The sequence below is a fragment of the Haplochromis burtoni genome, unplaced genomic scaffold, assembly GCF_018398535.1.
Source record: "Haplochromis burtoni strain Fernald_Lab_line unplaced genomic scaffold, NCSU_Asbu1 Contig_268, whole genome shotgun sequence".
Taxonomy (NCBI): domain Eukaryota; kingdom Metazoa; phylum Chordata; class Actinopteri; order Cichliformes; family Cichlidae; genus Haplochromis; species Haplochromis burtoni.
In genome coordinates, this window is record NW_024582629.1 from 502,674 (window position 1) to 523,933 (window position 21,260).

The 21,260-nt window shown below is 39.6% G+C and overlaps 1 protein-coding gene across 2 annotated transcripts; it reads right to left on the reverse strand.

The window, feature by feature from the left end:
- Positions 1-544: 544 nt before the first annotated feature.
- kctd5b (potassium channel tetramerization domain containing 5b) lies at positions 545-21,023 on the reverse strand. 2 transcript variants are annotated; one of them, XM_005939512.2, is made up of 7 exons: positions 20,615-21,023; positions 11,308-11,416; positions 10,536-10,627; positions 10,341-10,436; positions 9,999-10,103; positions 7,468-7,593; positions 545-4,530 (listed from the first exon to the last, which is right to left on the reverse strand). In XM_005939512.2, exons 1-7 carry the CDS (start codon positions 20,936-20,938, stop codon positions 4,501-4,503), a joined length of 882 nt encoding a protein of 293 aa, XP_005939574.1. In that variant the 5' UTR covers positions 20,939-21,023; the 3' UTR covers positions 545-4,500. The 2 variants fall into 2 exon arrangements, with proteins under 2 accessions (XP_005939574.1, XP_005939575.1); XM_005939513.2 differs by lacking the exon at positions 9,999-10,103 and having other exon boundaries at positions 20,615-21,016.
- Between the last annotated feature and the right edge of the window lie 237 nt (positions 21,024-21,260).

The following is a 21,260-nucleotide window of genomic DNA, read 5'->3' on the forward strand; positions in this document are numbered from 1 at the left end:
AAATACAAATCAAAACTCTTCTCTAATTTCATACCCAAGTAAGCCGCGTGGTCTTAAACCCAGACGGATTTCTCTCTTCTGTAATATATAATCTTTGGGTGCCTTAGACTAAAGCCCATTAAACCTACGACTGTCAACGAGATTAAAATATTTTGTGCGCAGTTACCAAAGAGTTAAGATAAGCGATACGTCTAAAAGACCAATTTCGGATAATTTAATTCTAGGTATAAACGAAAACTTTTCTCCCCCGTCGTCTATATTTATACAGGCATATTTTTCGACTACTCAACGACAACTATTCCTTTCGTGACTCGACTCAAGAGGTCGCCATTATCAGATATTACGATTTGTTGTCGCCACTTTATCCATTTATTGCTATAGTTTGCAAAAGTTTAAGAGCACTGTGCAGTCAAAATGAGCACTTCGTATATATATTATATATATATATATATATATATATATATATATATATATTCCCCCCTTTTTCCTTTAAATTATAGTAACTTCGAAGAGCCAGAAGATAAATAATAAAAAAAGACAGATATGAATGACAACATTTTATTGGGTTTACCCTATGCAAGACCATATAGATCTATCCCCTTAACCCTCATACTCAGTTTGTATATTTTTAACATTGCATAAGATCATATAGAAGTGATCTATGTAGTGATATGAGAACCTTATTAATGTAACTGTTAAGATTGAGGAAAAATGACACATTCATTCCCTCTGATTACAAGTGTGATCATCATCATCAGTCATGCATTACAGTGATTTGTGGTTTATGACTTGAATGCAAAACAAACTGGGCACTTAAAAGGATCAGGCTACACATTTGATAAGTTTGTCCATCACATAAAAGATTATCCCAGATTCTAAACCAGACAACCTGTCTGAAGGGCATTCAATGTAATGTAGCTGCTCAAGTAGAGGGGGCGTTGAACACTTCTGAACAGAGCATTTTAAATGAGATTACAACCAAACCAAGCAAATCAAACACAAAAACACTTAAAAAAAGGTCTCAAAAGAGACTTGTATAAACCTTAGCTCTTAGCCTACGCAGATACATTTCATCAAATTTAAGAAGAAAGGGGGCGAAAGCAAGATTGTCTGCAACGCTCAAGCACTGGCTGTTAAAAATGGATGGAGTATCTCAACATTTGTCAGCATGTCAGAGTGAATATTAGCTTATGGGGAGTGCTAGTTGCCATTGGTGCGGTCACACAAGTAGGTGTGTGAGGGAGTGCAAGACGGTAAATAATCGGAAGGCTTCAGAATACTATAGCAAATGTAAACATAGCCTAGCTCTGGCAGGAAATCCAGTCTACTCTGATTGAACCTCTTTGCAGATCTCAAATTTTGCACTTTAAAAGCCCTTGTGTGTGTGTGTGTGTATATATATTTCTATATTTAAAAACATGCATCCATACTCGTTTCCTCCCGACAATATAAAAACGGTCTTAAGTCGAGTGTATACGTGTACGTGTGAGTAAATGGAGGTTTGTGTGTCGTTAACAAGTCTATATGTACAAAGTGTGCCAGCATTAAGAAAAGTTACTCATCCCTGACACTAAGATCGATGTGTTCAATACACATAAGACATTGGATTTTGGTCACTGGGAGAAGAGGGGAAAAAAAAAAGACAACACTAAATGATAACATGTGAATGAAATATCCAACCTATCAAAACCACACATCAAAACCTGAAAACAACTTTCTATTTAAAAAAAAAAGTGTTCTAAAAGGCAGTATTTACATTACCAGCATTACAGGCTGTAAGCAGTGTGCACAGTGTTTCCCACTGTAGTGCTTGTAATGCTGTGTATGAAAATCTACACAATTAAAAATAAAAATAACAGCTAAGAAATCTTATCACACTGCAAGAAAAAAAAATACATTTTTGTTTTTCTGAAACGTAACAGTCAACTTCATAGCCAGCCAAGTATAGCTTTGTTATTGGTTATCAAAACATGTTCCAGGCATGTTGTCAGTGAAAGACGCCTTACAGAGTATCTTTTTTTCCTTGTTTAGTTTTTTTAAACCCCAACTCCGAAATCTCTAGTCCTGTACAAACGATGCAAAAAACAGAAGCCAAGGTTTTCTTGTTTTTTTTGTTTTGTTTTTTTAAAGATCCAGTATAAACAACTTCCACCTGAAGCTGTGTTTTCTATACAGTGTACAAAACGTGCAGTTTTCCTAAGAGTTAAATATTAATATTGAATTTGGATTATTTACATGAAAACAAAATCTTGATATGAACAAAGTCCTTCACCGCTGCCTTCGAACAGTTCCAGTCCCCAAACGCCGCAAATACTTCCCCTCAAAAAAAAAACAAAAACCCGAAACAAAAACAAAAAACAAAACAAACAAAAAAAAACAAAAACAACCCTTAAAAAAACAAAAGGATCTCAAACGATGTTCCCTCAAACATATGAAATAAACGATCTAAGGATAACTCAGACAACAGCGGGGAAGGGGGAGTCACCATTGTCCTGAGGACTTTACCAGTTAACTTTAGATTTATGAACATGAGGTCTCAAATAGTTTAAAAACTTCAGACATTTCTAAGAAAATTCTAATTAATGCAAACTTACGCTTAAGAGCCTTTCAAAGTCTTTATATTACTACAGGTCCACATTAACAGAAAACAGAGCAACTGTAATCACTCTTAATCTTTAAAAAGGCAAGAGGACTTCCTGAATGTATAATAACTTAAATAAAAAATAAAAACAAAAAAAGGGGGACAGTTCAGCTTAAAAATCAAATGATACATCCAAAACTGTTCCACAGTCTGAGATACATCAAGTCTGCAACCTCTTGAATATAATTATAACTAAATGGAACTCATGGCGTGGTACTCAGAAATAGAAGTCAGCGTTAATGTGACTCGGGTATTAAAAAATGTAAAACTTTTTTTTTTTAAAAATTACACAAACCATGTTTTCTGCAGGAACTATTTTCTTTGACTGAACTACATCCGCCAGCTGGAGGAAGTGTGTGCCTATCCATCATGTAAGGCTGTGACAGGACGTAAACAACGGTGTTTGCCTCTGCTCACCCATAATGTCAACTAGCCACATGATTTCTAAACCTGCTCACAATTTCAGTGGATTTTTTGGAGCAATGATTAAAAAAAAAGGGGGGGAAAAGAAGTTTTTGGGGCACTGTGAGAACCAGAAGGCGACTAGCATCTAGAGCCCGACCAATAGTTAAAAATACTAAATCAAAAAATATATCAACATTTCAATTAATCAGACAATTTGTTTCCCCTTTCAGATCCATGAAACTTATGCAATCACTCTTATGCTCAAATCAGCTGGTTGCAGCTATGTTGCCTCCAGCGAAGTTGCAGTGCCCTCTGGTGGACAAAGTATGCAACATCAAAACTGCTAACATGGCTGAAGGGTGCTTCTCTGGTCTCTTCTTTAATTTTCAGGTATTAGTTGTCATAAATGCAGATATATCTGTCAGACTCACGCTACATATAGTTCTATTAAATTCATGGGAATATTTTATGGATTATTTTAAACTCCCTAGAAAAGCAAACTATATAAACTAAAAGCAGTAGAGGGTCAGAGTTCAAATATGAATAGTTGACTTTCAAGCAAAGAGTCAATTTGACCTAACAGCAACAAAAAAAAAAAAAAAAAAAAAAAAGCACCTGCAATGCACTGGGTTACTAAAGATGGAAGCTACAGTACACTAGTAGTATACTTTTACCTGAAGTATATATTTTTATAAAGTATATTGCTTTGCAACATGTTTATTATAGGTCATTTCCTACCTCTGATTACCTAATGCCCCTTTATCTACAGTCAAGATTTCTTGTACTCTAAGGTGATCATTCCTTTTTTTTTTAATTTTTTATTTCTTCTTGGGAATTTTAAAGGAAAAAAAAGTGCATTTGAGGTCCTCATGATCACAAATCTCAGTGAAACTGAAGTCTTTGGGTAAACATTTTTAACCAGTTTGCTTTTGGGCTCAATTTTATGTTATTAGCCTGACTCACAGCCGTTGAGCAAATACAACAATTCCCTTCTTTAAAATCTCTGAAACAATGATTTTTGTGTTTGATACTCGGCGTTATAAAGACCATACTGATCCCTTACCAGACCCTTGAGTTGGAGGATATAAGAATTAACTCAACAGATGACCCTGAGTGAATCGTTGGCCTTATATGATGGCGGCCATTTGTTATAGCATAAAACATTTGTAGATTACAATTCTTTACTTTCAGTTAGAAACAAAAAAAAAAAACTTGCCGCTAATTTAATAAAAAGGTCCAGTTTAAATGTACAGGCACAAATTGTCAGTAAACAGACTTATTTACATCAAAAAACTTTAAAAAAAAAAAAAAAGAAAAAAGAAAAAAAGAAAGAAATTGGAGGGAAAACAAAATAAATGCACACCCCACTTTAAATCTCCATTGTGCCACACGTTCTTCCACATAGATGATATGTTTGCATCATAACACCTGGAGCTCATAATACTGAGTCCTTTTCACATCCGGGAACCCCTTTCCTGAAGAATCTGCAAAGACAGAAACATTAGATAATCAGCAAAAATGCTCAACACTACACAATCTGCAGCAGTTCAGTCACTTTTAGTGTCCCCCAGCACCGATCTACCTCTTTATTAATGTCACAGTGTCTGTCACACTTAAAGCACAAGATGGTTGAAACAAACACACCGATTAGGGGCAAAGAAAAAGGAAACGCTTGCACGAGTAAAAGTAGTAAAGAGTCTTTATCTTCTACTTTCAAGTCTTCTCACTCATTCTGGTTTTAAAATTTTTTTGACATTAACCACTTCCATCCCCCTATTTCCCCCCTTTTTCTGTTAATGTAACAACCCCACAACACTAGAAAAGCAGCAGTTGCTCAAAATGTTAATTGTAAATGATAGGGTCGGCCTCAGAAAGACTTTGGGCTTCTGTAGAATGATGTCACTGTATCGAATGAAGCCACAGTTTTCCTTTCATACTGTGAGACTTTTCAGAGACCCTAAGAGATTTGTGATCTGTGACACATGCTCATACTTTGAGGATTTTAAGGATTTCTTCAAGACCTAAAGAACACATGTAAACACCAGTGTTTTTACATCATTTCAAACACCTACGTCACACAGAGACACAACACTTAAAAGTTTACCCAAAACGAAGAATCTCTGACATTTCCTTCAGTGAATTTTGAGAAAATGGACTAAACATCGAGGGTACCTCATTTACTGTTGATGCAGTAATATCCTGTGATATTGATGCCCAAAGTTGGTCAGAGAAAAACTAATGCTGAGCAAAAATGAGATTTTGGCTTGAAACTGTGACACCATGAGTGGGAGTGAAGTTGATTTTTCAAGTTTTTTAAGAGCTTAAATGTGTTTCAGCTCTGATTTCATGTGGCTATCGACTGAGCTGTATTAGAAAGGTTACGAGGGCTCAAAAATACTGTGAAAATACAGGAAATTAAAAAGTGTAAAACGTCAACCTTCTTTTACATATTTTGAACTGTATTTTTTTTAACATTTTACAAAATTTTAAAAAAGAAGGTTAAAAAAATGTACATCCCTTTTTAAAATATATTAAAGTTCAAAGAAAAGTGCTGATTTTGACAGGCAGGTGGGAACTTTTTCCCTCCTGATTTCAGAGGACAGATCAAACCTTTGAGTCATTTCTCCTGAGTTAAAATTTATGTAATTCAATGTGAGGCACATTAAGAAGAAAATACCTGCTGTTTAACTGGTTTCATTTCTTAAGTATTTTGGGAAGAAAATATATTTTGCAAGGACAAATCTTTACTGGAATTATTTCCTTGTGAAATGTGATTTTTACTTTTCTTTTGATGCATAAAAATGTGCCAGTAATATCGAAATTCCCACCTTTAATCATTAAAAACCAGCATAGCACAGACACACGAGTGGTCTGACTTAAAAACAAACAAAACCATTGTAACCTACAGCTATTTATGACAAAGAAAGGGCAGAGGGTGCACACCAGCCCACCCATCTCTTTCAATGTCATTCTCAGACAAAATGCAGCAGCTGATGATTCAGCATGCCTTCCATTAACCAATGCTGTGAGCATGTCAATAATTACAGGGGTCTGAAACCAGATGGGAAGAGCTCCATTTGTTTCAAAGAGAGCTTCACCTGCAATAAAGTCTCCTGCCTCAGCAGGAGCAGTGAGGCTTTTGATCCAGCTTTGGCCTGCAGACTCCAATGTCCAAAGCTGATTTGTAACCTTGATTCTATCATTGGACTTTTGTCTCTTATAAGAGCTCAGCTCTCGCCGTCTTTGAAAACAAATGTGAAACATTTTGAGGAGCGTTAAAAAGGCATCTTGGAAAAAGGGAGGAAGGAAAAACTAAGGAGGTGTGCTGGGAAGGACTACGAGCAGTTGAGCGCTCACCAGTGAGTCATAAGTGCTCAACCCTAATCAGAGTCATTCATTTCATAATCCGTCTCTTCGTCCTCGCTCTGAGCAACATGCAGCATGCAGACAGCACAGAAGAAGACAAGAAAGGCATGTTGTAAAAGAAATGAAAATGAATGAAGGTGAAAAAGGAGAACAAGGTGAAAAGTAAAACTAACAACGGATCAAAGGGGATTATCATTAAATCAACAATGTGAAGTGCGTCAGAGTGACACAAAAACATAATCCAAGGACACCTTCCCAACCAAGGTCAGTTCCCTTGTTTTGGATGTTAAATCTAGATATTAGGTCCCAAACAAAAAAATAGCTACATAACAAAATGGACTGAGAAATAATGAACAGAATATAAAACCAGTAATAAGATCTTGATTTGGATAGGATGCCCCTGGAGAGACTAAATGAATAGAGCACAGTAAAGTCTCTACAGTCTACATTTGCTTCAAATATGCTCTGACAGCCTCTAATCTCTTTAATAATCAGGAAAATAAAACCATAAGTACAGGCGTAACAATATTAGTCTTCATGTGCTGCTTCCTCTAAGGAGTGGGCCACTATTACCCCAATTAAAAAAAATAAATAAATAAATAATAATAATAATAAAAAAAGAAAATTTAAAAGACACTTTGCCAGTAGCACCACAAACCTGTGCCATCTTAATGCCCAGAGCTGGATTACACAGTTTAGACTTCAGGTCAAATTTAACAGAAATTTCAACAGCAGGTTAAATTTAGTTTGTCTACGTGATGTGAAGACAAAGTTCTGCTTATGCCTCAACTGAAATTATTACTCTGTAATATTTTTCCATTATTAGGTCTTTTTCTACGGTTGCTTGTGGTTTTTCTGTTCGTCAATTTTCTGGTTAGTCAACAAAATTAAAAAAAAAAAAAAAAGCAGCACAATGCATTCCTTTACAGGGAGTTTTCATCAAGAAAGTAGTAGATGTGCTCTCAGCTCCCTGGAGGAATGTACATGCATCCAGCACAGGCCATCTTTCACCGATGTTTGCTATGGACTTATAACAAGTCCTTTCACGCACTTACCTTAGCCTTCTCACTGGGCTCACTGTTTGTCCCGTATGATTGATTGTGCAACTCCTTGGAGACTACACACAGGAACTCAGCTTGGTCTTCGTTTCCGTAGTTGTAGGAGGAGCCGATGCTGACGAGCTAGAGAGATGAGAGCAGAGCAAAGACGAAGAATTAGAATTAGACTGATAAAAGGCAAAAATCTGGGTTACTCGTGGTGGGAAAACACAAGGAGGGATACCTTATACTAATGTAAAACAGGCGTAAAACCAAACAGGGAGCACAGAGAGTCCTTAAATTTAAGCTGCCTCAGTTCTTAGTAAAACCTTAAAGCCTAACCCGGAGTTAGTTACATCACATTTAGCGCCTTTACTAGGTAGACAGCAATGTAGGACAGGCTTGGGAGTGACACAACAGATCCGCGGTCAGATTTAATCTCAATATGGCAAAGCTGCACAATTATATGGTGCACTGAGGGCAACAGGGTGTGCCATTTCAAATGTTAAAGCTAGCCATTTTGAAAAAGGCTACACTGAAAATCTGAGAGTTGTTATAAAAAAACATTTAAAAAGAATTCGTGATCTCAGGACCTGCAGACATGTCAGCACTGATTTCAACATAAAACATGGGAAAGCTCAAAGGAAACTAAAGAAAATATAATCTGTGGTTCACAAATTAAGACTGTAGAAATTAAAAAAAACAAAGAAAAGGATGAACAGCAGATAGTTACTGACAGAATACGAGTGCAAGGGACGGGTCACAGGAAGCAACATGCTGATTGAGGGTGAAAAAATGAATAAATAAATTTAAAATAAAAATCACTGGGGAATGGTGGACTGACAGGACCAGGCTTAGCATCTCCTACAAAGAGAAAACCGCAGACTCACTTCCATCCAACAATTCAGATCCATTTTAAAGCTCTTTGACACAAGATTTGACCCTTGCCCCATTGAGCGTTTCTATAATGCGAATGGCAAATGTTTGGAGTTTTCACTAATGCTGCAATCGTCACACTGTAGCTGTTGTTGGGCTGTACTCTCATTAAAGCAGACCTATTATGCTTTTCTTTTACTTCCATCTTAATAAACATATCAAGCTTCAACTACAAAGGCTCAAGCAAAGGCAACATTGTTAAAAGGGTCATATCAGGCTTAACCGAGTCCCATCAAAACCTTCAGTTTGTGAGAGGCAGCCAATCAGAAGAAAGCTGGCTTAAAGGGAGGGTATAAGCAAACATAATGGGTCCACTTTAATGGTTTGTTTTTTGGTCTTGTTTTGTCTCAAGGGCTTACTCAACACTTGATAGTGGAAGTAGGCCAGTACAATTTGAACCAAATGAAAACCTCAACGAAACCACAGCACCTTGGTTTAAGCAAAAGAGCCTACAAATAAAACCTTTCTACAGCAGTCTTAAAAAACATGGCAATAATTTCTGCTCTTTCCCAGTCACATCAGTCTAAACAAAAACCAAAAGGACACAAGGGGACAAATAAAGGAATGACCAAGTGAGATTTTAAAAAAACCAAATACATAAAAAATAAAATAAACAACAAAAAGAAGAAACGGCTACTTCTGGATTTGATTTCGTGTTCATCCGCTTTTGCTGTTGAACATTAAGAGTGTGTACTGCAGGCTGCATGTATACAGTCTGTACCCAGGTGTGCATGTTCAGACATGCATCGCCTCATTAGCCCTGCTGCCACAGACTTGTTGTTGTTAGCGAGCTCTCCAACATTAACACAGCAAAAAAAACAAAGCACCCCTCAAATAATCTCAACTAGTTATCTTGGATTCCACTTGACACACAGCTCAGTGAACCATCAGTTAAACAACAAATTAGATTTATATAATTGGAGCGTGTCCTAGAAGACTCTCCTCGTCTGATGGTGGAGCTTTAAGCTTTGCATTGGGAGTGTTTGTTTTTTTGGAGTTTCCCCATCTGACGGGTATAAGGAGATTAGTGGGTTTTCAGCTCTGATGGGAGAGCCAATGATCCCACATTGCAGAGAGATTCAGTCACACATTACACGGACACCAAACACCCAAACATGCGGTTTCTCTTTGAAGAAAAAAATAAAAAATTTACCTTTGTCATAATTTCAATATCCCATCTGGATTCCCTTGTAATGCTCGACAAAATCAGTTACAAAGAAGATTACCTAAACGGCAGATAAAAGCAACACTGCACTTCTAAACAACCAGTACTAGATTCCAGCGCCCACCTCCCTCAGCTCCTCCAAAAGTGACTACATCAAAGCAAAACAGATAAAGCCGCTGACATACTGAATACAGAACGACAAAAACTAAAGTAAAGCAAAACTAAATAAAACAAGACAAGACAAAAAAGGACAAAAAACAAAAAGGTGTCAGGGTCTCTTAGCCTCACTGGTGAGCAAGCAGTATACATGAAAACGGAAAATTATCAACTGAAAAATTAACCGATGGCTACGTGTCTACTTGGGACAAACAATGGCCAACGGGGTGTGTACGGACAACATGGGGATCATGCAGTGACCAGCCCGTGGACAGAGATTCGTGGGACACACCTCTCCGCTGTTGTTTGGCAAAGCAGACTCCTCTCCCTTCACCTCCCTTGACACAATCAGCAGAAACTCTGACTGGTGGGCCCGCCCGTAACCTATACTGACAAGCTGCAACAACCAATCAGAGCACAGAAGGGATGCCCGGATCATGTATGCGGACATTGAGAAAGATGTGATTTGCTGTTTGGCTTTTTTTTTTCTTTTTTTTTTAATCATTTATTTATTTATATATTTTTAAACCATTTCCAATGTGGACAATTGCCCTTTCGGGGTCAACGTGAGCATAGCGGGGTGGGTGAAGCACATGGAAGGACGATTGTCGCTGGGACACTGTGGGAGATTTACCTGTTCAAACTTCCAGCCGTCAGACATGGTGGACACCATTTGAGTGAGCTCCTCCTCCTGGCACTGCAGCACCCGGTAAACATGCTTTACTGGAACCTGAGAGCAAGGATGAGCACATAATGTATTCATTTTTTTAAAAAGGCGGGCATTACAATTATTGAGAAATCCATTGAAACGTCACATAAATCCATGTACCTGTGATGTTTTGCAATCGCGTTCCCTGATCTTGTCCTTGATGAGCTTTATTAATGATGTGATGTTGTAGAATTCGGCTTCTTCTAAAACTCCTAAAACAAGAAATAAGGCAAAGGATCTCAGACAGACATTCTACTGGACAACAAACACTCCAAAGCATCCTTTGAAGCAAACCAGCAAAGGAAAATGTTTGTGCCTTAGCTCTGCAACCAGCACATCTCAAAAAGTGCAACTTTTACTTTGACAGCAAATATTCAGTTTCCACTTTACTTTTTCCAAGCTTCACAACTGCTTGGCGACAAGTTTGCCAGTGTTTGCAGACAAGTCAGCATCTTCCAAACTAGGAGCAGTCGAGGCAGTGTGCCATTACCTAAAGCAATCACAAGGTTTTCAGCATAGCACAAAATATTTATTTGCGATCAGCTACACCTAGTGAGTGCTGCAATGCAAAAACAAATATTTGGGAGACAAACAGGCAACGACTAATGAAGCTTTTGCAAGTTTACTAATTGAAACCTTATAAATCTTGTTATCCATATGCTCTCTTTGGGTCATCTTCATGTGCTGAACATTGAGTGAGTTTGGGATTTTACAAGAGGGGCAAAAGTGCACCACTGTAATCACTTTCTAAGGGAATTATTATCCCAAAATTAGCCTTACATATAGTAGTTCCCATGGGGTGCTTTGCGTAATGACCATCACTATTGTTTAAAATATTTGGCACGAGTTTGATTAAATTGAAGCATTCCTTCATGTTCCACAGAGATATTACCTTCCTCTGCCAAGTCCCTGTTGAGCACCAGTTTGCCATGCCTTAAGTAGTTAAGCACTGGCCCGAAGTACGTGGGGTCTCTGTCTATGAGATAGGCACCAGTTTCATCCTGCAAAAAAAATCAAAGAGACAAAAAGGTACAGTTATTAGAAAAAACAGAAACTGCAATCATTGTTTTGTATTTTTTTAAAAATCCAAACAAGCATTTTAGGTAAATTTAGGATTGTTTTAATATATTTAAAGCTCTCCCATAGATATGACACAACTTCATTAAATGACATTTGTCCATTTTTGTTTTTCATGAGCCAGTGCGTACTTTCAAGTGAAACATAATCTGAGCACAAACAACACCCACTGCACATCAGTGAACAAAACTCATGGGATGAGATTGTAAATGCAGCACATTGGTTGAGAAGACATGCACACACAGAGCCACACATACAAGCACTCTGGGATATCACTGTGCTATTCCCACAGGCCTTGGGTTTGATCCCGATTCCTTCACAACCACTGGGTATTCCCCTATTTCTGTGATTAGACTGTCTTCGTCTCATGAGGGAAGAAGCGGCTAAAACAATTAGAGCAGAACAGAAAAAGATTTGGAACAGCAGGGCTAACCCACCACAGGGACCAGGAGAAAGCACCTTGGCTTAAAACCAGAAATTAGCCTAGTCTGGGCCGTTACACAGTTGGCCTCACACATAATATAAAAGACAGTCTGTACAGCTGTCCAATAGCCAGACTGAATCTACAAGCTGTTCAATACAATGCCATATTTAGTGAGTAAAATGTGCTGTAACATTCAATGAAATACTCAGCACAGAGGAAAGGCCTTGAGCATATTTTGAGCTCGTCTTCAAACGCTTCTGAGACACAGTTGCTCATGTGTCTTCAGGGGACAATCCTAGCAAATTACTGGTTTATGCTGCTTCTGACATTATTTGCCCAAGAACACACCGGCAATAAGTCATAAATTTCAGGACACTACATGAATCAGAGATAGTTCATCGTGCAGAGAGGAATTCATTTTGTAACCCATTAATATTTTCAATAATGAGAAAATGTCCCAGTGCAGTTTCTTTTGTAATGAATCTTTAAGCCCTCTTGGCTGGATGACCCCTTTTCCATGGCAAAAAATACTCCACCACAGCCCAGTGGAGCTCTATTCTGGTCTCAGTGCTCCGTGTCAGATTCTTACAAGTCCACAGTCACTGATTAAGCACGTATAGAGGTACGCCTTTATGGAGGACGCAACTCATCACAGCCATCCACATAATACGCAATGGTTTGGCTTTCATAGTGAAGCTTAAGCTCCATCTATCTATTCAGTTGCACAAATGTCCCACTGCAGATCTTCATTGGAGTTTCATAGAAATAACAACGACAACAAAAAAAACATATGTTTTTCCACTTTCTCCTTCAGATTATCATTGCTATTCTGCAAAAGGAAAAAAAGTGATAAAAACACCTTTAACCTGTTCTTTTAAGTTGTGCATCACTCAAGCTTGAAACGCAGTTTAAGATCAGTCAGAAATGACAGGAAAGTATAATGTCAATCTTTGTCTAAACTACATGCAAACACCCCCAATTTGCCAAGAAAACCTTTTACTACAATGGTTCACTGTTAAATTTAAAAGGGGAAACTATGGTTCAGCGTGTGGGTGCGTGGGTAGCTACAGACGACCGCCTACCAGAGGCAGCGCGTTGGTTGTCAGATGGGGACAGTGACAAAAATATGTAGTACAACCGGTTTGTGAGCCAAACCGTGGAGAAGAGCAAAGTTATAGACATACACAAAGCTCCAGTGAAACCAAGTGTTTAAAAAAACAAAACAAAAAACACACAACAACAACAACAAAACCCAGCAGCCACTCTTTGTAACTTTCATACTTAAAAAAAAATTTATCTTTTCATTAAAATTATCTTTTGATTTCCCCGCCGTTTTCTTCTCACTTCTTTCATTTCTGGTAAACTCCTTTCCTGTTGTGACCCACTCACCAATTAGCACTCAATGTAAGCACAGTATCTCGAGGTCTTGTTCGCGAGTGATGGGAGAAGGGAGCTGGAGATTGACAGACGGATTGGTGCTGCGGCCGCAGTGATGCAGACGCTGCACCGGTCCGTCGTGGTGAAGAGGGAGCTGAGTGTAAAAGCGAAGCTCTCAATTTACGGGTCGATCTACGTCCCTACCCTCACATATGGCCACGAGCTGTGGGTAGTGACCGAAAGAACGAGATCGCGGATACAAGCGGCGCAAATGAGCTGGCCTCTCCCTTAGAGATAGGGTGAGAAGCTAATCCATCCGGGAGGGGCTCAGAGTAGAGCCGCTGCTCCTCCACATATAAAGGAGCCAGCTGAGGTGGTTCGGGCATCTGACAAGAATGCCTCCTGGGCGCGGTGTTCCGGGCATGTCCCACGGTTAGGAGGCGGCCCCGGGGCAGGCCCAGGACATGCTGGAGAGGTTATATCTCTCGGCTGGCCTGGGAACGCCTTGGTGTTCCCCCGGATAAGCTGGAGGTGGTGGCTGGGGAGAGGGAGGTCTGGGCTTCTCTGCTTAGGCTGCTGCCCCCGCGACCTGGCCCTGGATGAAGTGGAAGAAGATGGATGGATGGATGAAAGCACAGTATAACCCACATTGCATTCCTGCAAAATCTGAACGTTGGTCAAAGGAGCATGTTTTCATTGGTTGAAAACCTCTCTCTGTAGGCTCTTCATAGGAAAATTAGCCCAGTTTCATATCACATTGTTCCCAATAATACTGGTATAAAGTTTTAGGGGATATAAAAACATCACTATGTCATTGTTATAGCAATGCCATGTATTTATGCTCACCAGTGCACGCAACAACAAGAAAAGCCTAGGTATGTCAGAGAACCGCAAGAGCTGCCATGTCAGCCTTCAAGCATGATTTAGTATATCATCCTATAAAGCAGAACACTCTGCAAAACGTGCATGAAAACTGTTCACGCTGAAGGCAGAAAAAACAAACTTGAGGCAAAAGACACACCGTTTAGTATAAATCAGGCTATGATAGAGGAGATGCTAGCAGGTGGTGATGCACAAACCCATGATACAAAATCCCAGGTAGAAAACATTGTTCAGTTTTATTGTGCAGCTCCCGAAGAGTTAAAATACTTTAGTTACTACTAAACGAAAAAATAAACTTGTTTGTTTGTTTGTACGGACATACTGCAACTCAATTTCCCATTAGGGACAATAAAGTTACCATTGACATTGACCATTAAACGATATTTTAGGCAATTCTTTTATGCTTGTAGTTAAAATTTAGAGGCTCATTTTGTGCTTATATTTGATGTATGCTGCCACTGGATATAATGTGTCCAACAATGTTACATGATAATGCTGCTGCCACCTTAATTTAAATTAGGAAGCTGTCATCAATGACAGCAGCTGACTGGAGATGAAGGATGGAAAATACCCTACATTTACTTACACTTCTAAATGTTGCCGTCTGCAAATGTCTTCAGTTCCCCCCCCCTCTATTGTGACATAATATTGAGGCTATATCACCTGCATTCGAATGTGACACATTCGCAATACCATAAATAAAGTATAAGCTGCATCTATACAGGAAGTGTTTTACAGAAATGCAGTGACCAGAGACCAAAGAACATCAAAGATATTTAGCGACTTCAAGTGGCTACAGCAGTGACTAAAAGAAAAACAAGAAAAAAAATTTATTGGTGACATGAAGCTGGCAGGTCCTAAAAAAAGACCGGAATGTCCGTTAGCGACTCATCGTTAGCTTTCAAGCAGTGAACGATGAGTGAACTGTTTCCTGTGTGGACGCACCTTTGTTAGAGCCACAAAAGTGTTTCAACATTTATGATTTAACTGAGCTGTTTGCCTGATTATCACAATTTTCCTTTTTCTTTCCCATCCACAATCATGCAATTTTTCATGTCAGATCTTTGCAAGCAACAAAACAACTATTCTTGCTTTTTGAACCACACCTGTGGGGTCATTATGTCACAGTAACTACTTTGACTTTTTGTAGTTGGAAAAACTACTGGTTTAACACAGTGACCGGTGCTTTGACCAGCTGCGTACCAGCAGAAAGTGTGCTACCGCTTGCTGAAGACAGAGGAGGAGGAGAGGGGGGGATGCACGTTTGAAGGGATTAAGAGTGAAGGTAGGAGTGCACAGAACACAGTGGAGACTTTAAATGATGGTTGGTGTGACAGAGAAGGGTTAGATGGAGGTAGATGATCCGCTGTGACAACCGCTAAAGGGAGGAGCTGAAAAAAGACAACTGCAACACTTACGGTCAACTACCATTTCAGTGATTACACCTGTGTTTGACTGGTCAACATGTCGGCACTGAGATGAGGTATATTCAACATTAGTTTCACTTTGACTGCAGTGACTCTATGACAACACATCTCAACAAGAATTTTCGAGAACTGTGTAGAAAATGGGTGAAGAGGGAGATTCACTGCTGCCTACCACAGCCAGGACACTTGCAAAAAAGGGTTATATAAAAAAACAAAACAAAACAAAATAGTCCAAAAGTTACTGTGTGTGTCATACCACCACCAACACCCACAGCAGGTTGTTTTTGTGAACGTTCACGTGTATGGTACAACTGAACTGAAGAGAGCTGACAAGCATTATGAAACTACATGTGTGCAGCATCCCCCAGCCCACCCCCCATTCCTCAGATCATCAACACATTACCCAATAAACAAAAAGATGGCTTGGTTCCATTTAGCTGATTTGGTTTCAGGGTTCCTGGTATTGTGTAAATTGGCTCATTGAGTGACTTGAAAAACATGGCTATTGTTTGTGTTATTAGTAACACCTGTGCTCACCTACTATGAAAGTCAACATTATGTAGTATGCACTATACAAATAAGCCTGGTGTTGACACACATACCAAAAGTTATCAGCAGCTTTAACTGAGAAATTGCATACTCCTGAAACACGAGGGCACGCGCATACACTTCTGTAAACTTGCTGCATATTTGTAAGCTCCACTATGAGGCCACATGAAACCCCTGAGCTCTGTGGGGTTGGCCCTGTGGGTATGCATACATTTATGGGGAGATTGGGGGTGGTCACAGTGACCCGCTTCGTATGGTTAAGGGGGTTCTGATATGAGCCTGTGTGCACAAAGAGGAGCGTGTTTTTAATTAAAAACAAAAGACTGTCTCCGGGGGCCCAGGCTGAGGAGCACTGGGCAACAAACAAAGGGGTGTGGACAGTGAGTGAAACAGAGGACGGCTGCTGCTAGGATGCACACAGACGGGCAGAAATGAGAAATCAAGAAGAAAGTTGAAAAAGACGCTGAAATTGCAGAATGAAAAAGTCAAACCTCAATTATACATTCTTGATGTTTCTTCAATTAAATGAAAATGCAAGACCAATAAGGAACCAATTAAACCACATTTAAGAAATATTGAAACCGAATACTTTTTTTTTCATTATTATTTTTGGTCTGACAATGACCTCAGACAAGTAAACAATTTAGGTAAACAAAAGTCAATTAGAAGGGCGGGCTTCACAGAAGAGGGAAGTGTATTGTATGAACCGTATCATTCTTTCTACACACAGTACATATCCTTCAACAGGAAATACCACAGTGACCCAACCCTTCGTACACATGATGCCAAATAAGGTTTTCTGCAGACACATTAACACTGAAAATCAATCCTTCATTCAACTGAAAAATAAATAAATAAATAAAAATTACAAGTCGCTGCACGTTTGCTTCTGAGAAAAAAAATTAGGTGTGTGTGAAAACAATGCATCATCACTTGAGGAACAGCAGCGCATATTATACATAGCGGTAAATTTCATACAGACTTATGCTAGTGAACAGGAACGAGCAAACACATAGGGGGGGGGGGGTGAAAGCAATTTCCACCTTCACCTGAGCCACTTTATATTGCAGACATAAAAATAAATAAATAGAGCTGCAAACAGTGTGCAGGCACCACATCCATTGATCTGATCACCTTAAAAAGCACAAATGTAAACACTCATAGTAAAAATGTGTTCATGTGTATTGCAGGGCCCCCACTGGCCAGATGACAATTTTTTCCTAATGAACTGTTGCAAAGTTAAAAACAAAAGAGTCATGAATAAAAGGACCAAGTCTGATTTTGTTAGACAGGGTCGTTACTATGATGCCGCCTTATTTTGCCACCAGTGTTAATTTGCTCTGATGGATTTAAAAAATTAAAAATGACATTTAGGTTGTTTTTATGTTTTGTTTTTTTGAATAGACCCTGGAGCTTGGGGTAAAAAAAGCAAGACTCCCCCCCCCCTCCATATAAATCACCATAGGTTGCTTCAGCTCTGTGTGATTTAATTTTTTTTTTCCAAATAATGAGTGGATAAATTTTACTATACTGTTCTATGGGCTGTCACAGATTCCAAGAATACATGTTGGACAGGAAGAAGCAGCGCAGGTGGTCAGGCAATTCTGAGGGAATGTAAAGACATCTCTGCCTGAATTAGAGTACAAACGCCTGGCAGAAACAGAGCTCAAATATGTTGCAGCAGATACCCAAGTCACATGACCATAGCTACTTAGCCAAGTGGAAGTCTGATCCTTGTAAAGTAGGAGTCAGGAATCCCTCTGGAGTACAAGCAGTAATGGCATAGTCAAATAGGCCTTCGTCTTTTAAATAATACACGCTTCGCATCACGGCTATATTATGCGAAACCATCTCATATTTCACATTATTTGATGCTGATAATCTGAACACGAGTAATAACCCTTTGCTAAGCATAGGAGAAATTTCACACCTTTTTACCATCTTCAAATCTGAAAGGCAGAACCAACTTATGACTGAGGAGTGCTTCTGGCATTAAATGAAAAGCTCCTTTTAGGCCACTAAAAGCTTTGCTGGTCCAGGGCACGCTAGGAAAACTAGGAAATCACTGCGATGTGGACTTTTTCCCCCCTCCCGAATAGACAACCATGAAAGGTGCATCATAACTGAAGAAGAAGTGAAAAACTGACCATGCTGACCGATTTTGTTACAGAATCTTTAAACCCTCTGCAGTACAATGCAAAAAGTAATGGCGAGTTCCCGGATTACGTGCATTACTTCAGTGAAGGCGATGAAATCCGACTGGAGTCACACCTGAAATTGTCAATAGCACTCTGCAGCTTCCTGCTGAGCACTTACTGCAAGAAGACAGTGCGGGAGCAGACGATATCTCGCCGTTAAATATTTACATCGTCTCCCACAGTGTGCTCAGGCATGACACACAACCTGAATCCAGCCATATTTTTCTCTCTCACATGCTGCAGGGAGAATTTCTTAAGGCTGCAAATGGATATGAATATGAAAAGAATAAGACACTGAAAGAACAAGAATCCTTTGTGATGGGTGGCTTGAAAAATTGATGTGGTACTCAAAGCTGGGCCCTTACTCAAGAGGTTCAGAGCAGATTAAAAGAAGTTTGCCAGTGAGACAGTTGCCCACTAAAGTGCATCACTCAGCTTGTTGACTGGACAATTTTTACATGCCCGCTCATGACTGAGCAGCAAATCAAACAACCTAATATCTACATCACTCCAGCATGACAGCTAGGACTAAAATTACATAAAACAAGATTTAGAAATGCGTGATTGTCAGCTGTTGTGGCTGTACACATGACAGTACTTCCTTCACTTTCTCCCTGGTCCACCCCACTGTGCAAAACAAGCTACAGTCAACAACATGAATAATGCAGTTCTCCTCAAGAGTCCTGCTGAAGCACGTCAGCCTGCGTGACTGAGAACTGAACCACTCATTTCCTTGGCTGGGAGAAACAACACTGCATTCGTCCAAAAACAGAGCTCTTCACTGCTCTGTCGCTTTGCCGAGCTATATCGATCTATATATATATATATATATATATCTATATCTCTATATATCTATATCTATAGCCGCACACCCCTTTTCTGGGTCACTTGTAAATTAGTTGGCGGTGCCAAGTGAAGTAATACCTAGGTATAATCTGCCCTGCAGTGGGAGTTACCTTAAACTAGATAGTCTGCAAGGAGTGAGGTCCAGAGATCGCTCAAGAGTGCGATACACACTTAAGACAAGGGCTTGAGACAGACTGATTTGTTGCTCATGAAGGATAGAGACCAAAAAAGCAAGCTGATTATTCAGAGATTAAGATATTTGCATGAAAATACGAGATGAGCCATTGTCTCAGCTTAGCATAAAGGGGGGCAGGGGCAAAGCTAAAAGTGTTCCAGTGGATGAAAACAGTGAACAATGGAGCTGTAAAATAGAGCACAATACACTATGTATGTGGACAGTAATACATTGTGGTTGACAGTGCCGGGGAGCCTTTAAACACACATGCACTACTGTTATAAGTGGGCAGATGGACCAACAGCCGCCTTCTGGAGCACTGGGGTCATTCAGGGAGATAAGTGACTTCATCCCAGTTGTCAGCAGCACTGCACCCCACCTGACAATGACTTATATACTAATTAGGGGAGCTTCACCAAGTGTACAGAAGCAGACTACTGCAGAGCAAACAAAGCTGTGAAGCAGATAAACCTCAAGAGACGGAGAGGAAAAAGAAAAGAAAAAATACAACAGTAGTTTTACAATCACTGAAAGGCTAGAAATGGGACACAGACAGAAATGGGACATTCAAAACACGTCAATATATCATTAAAATAAATTTCGAATATTATATGAACATTAGACTACAGCCAATCAAACTTAAAACTTACTCCTGTAGTTACACTAATTTATATACAACCACAATAAAAGCATTTGTTTTCAGTACTGAAAACTGACTAGGAAATAAGAAGCTTGCTGTAAACTGTTACTGTTTGACATCTGACACCTCGCTGAGTGCAGCGCAATGCAACGGCCTCATATGGAGAAAAGTTTCCAACTACTGTGGCGACTTATTAGATTCACTGCGAAGCCTATATATTTAAAAAAGAAAAAACCCACTGCAATGTCCCACACCTTCAACAGCATAGCAGTGTAACCGCTTTATCTGATAACTTATTGTGCTAAATGACACAACAAAGAGATACACGCAAGCTAGCAGCAAGATCGTATGTCATGGGTTGACTGTCGGAATCTAGCTAGCTTAGCTGGCTAATGCTAGCGAGCCACAAAAATTTGAGTTAACACCAAGTATCTAGATAAACACAGATTTTCACAATGCCGCAGATCCGAATAAACAAGATGATATATGCTGTAATTAATCATCCTAATGACGCTAGTAAATATAAGCATATTCAGTAGAAAATAACTTAAAGTTTGGAAACTGCTCTTAACTAGAGTGCTAGCTCGGCTAGCTTAGCATTTACCTTGTCAGAGTCGAGCTCGGGGTCAGCTTGGCTCAGTCTGTACAGAAATGATTTTGGGTCTCGACACAGCGTCTGTCTCGTAGTTAAAAAATAGGTTCCCCCGACATTTAGTCGAATCCATTTTGAAGCCCCGACCCCAGCTGAAACGTTTCGCTCCGCCGAAGAATGGCCCAAACATCTCCGGTGAACGGAGCCGCTTGTCTCGGAGCTGTTCTCTGCCATTCCTCTCCTCGCCTCCTCCGCCCTCGGCTCGGCACGGCTCTGTCTGTGCGGCTCACAGGAAATATCGGAGGTGCAGCCACAAACTTCGAGTCCGCGATTCATGCAAAGCAAACTGCCAGCTCCTCAGTTCAGCCACTCCTACTAACCCACTCCACCAGCACTAACAGACACTTGCATAAATTATTCCAGAGAAAAGAGGCCCTCCCCGGCTTGATCTCTGACGCGTCAGCATGGAGAACAAAATCTTTTGATACGGAGAGCCTGTAAATATCATTGTGAGTGAAAATGCACATCTTTGGAACTGAGGTGGAAAAAATAAATCTTAGATTTCGTGTACTCCTATGGTTGTCACTGAATACTTAAAGTATTTACACAAGCTTGTCAAGTTAGCACTAAAGCGCGTTAAAGTAATTTTCAGGACACA

Excerpts from the sequence above, each read along its gene's own strand:
- kctd5b (XM_005939512.2), bottom strand. The coding sequence starts at position 20,938 with ATGAATCGCGGACTCGAAGTTTGTGGCTGCACCTCCGATATTTCCTGT. Across the intron at positions 10,104-10,340 it reads ACGGCTGGAAGTTTGAACAG|CTTGTCAGTATAGGTTACGG; the intron begins GTAAATCTCCCA and ends TGGTTGTTGCAG. Across the intron at positions 4,531-7,467 it reads AGCCCAGTGAGAAGGCTAAG|ATTCTTCAGGAAAGGGGTTC; the intron begins GTAAGTGCGTGA and ends CTGTCTTTGCAG.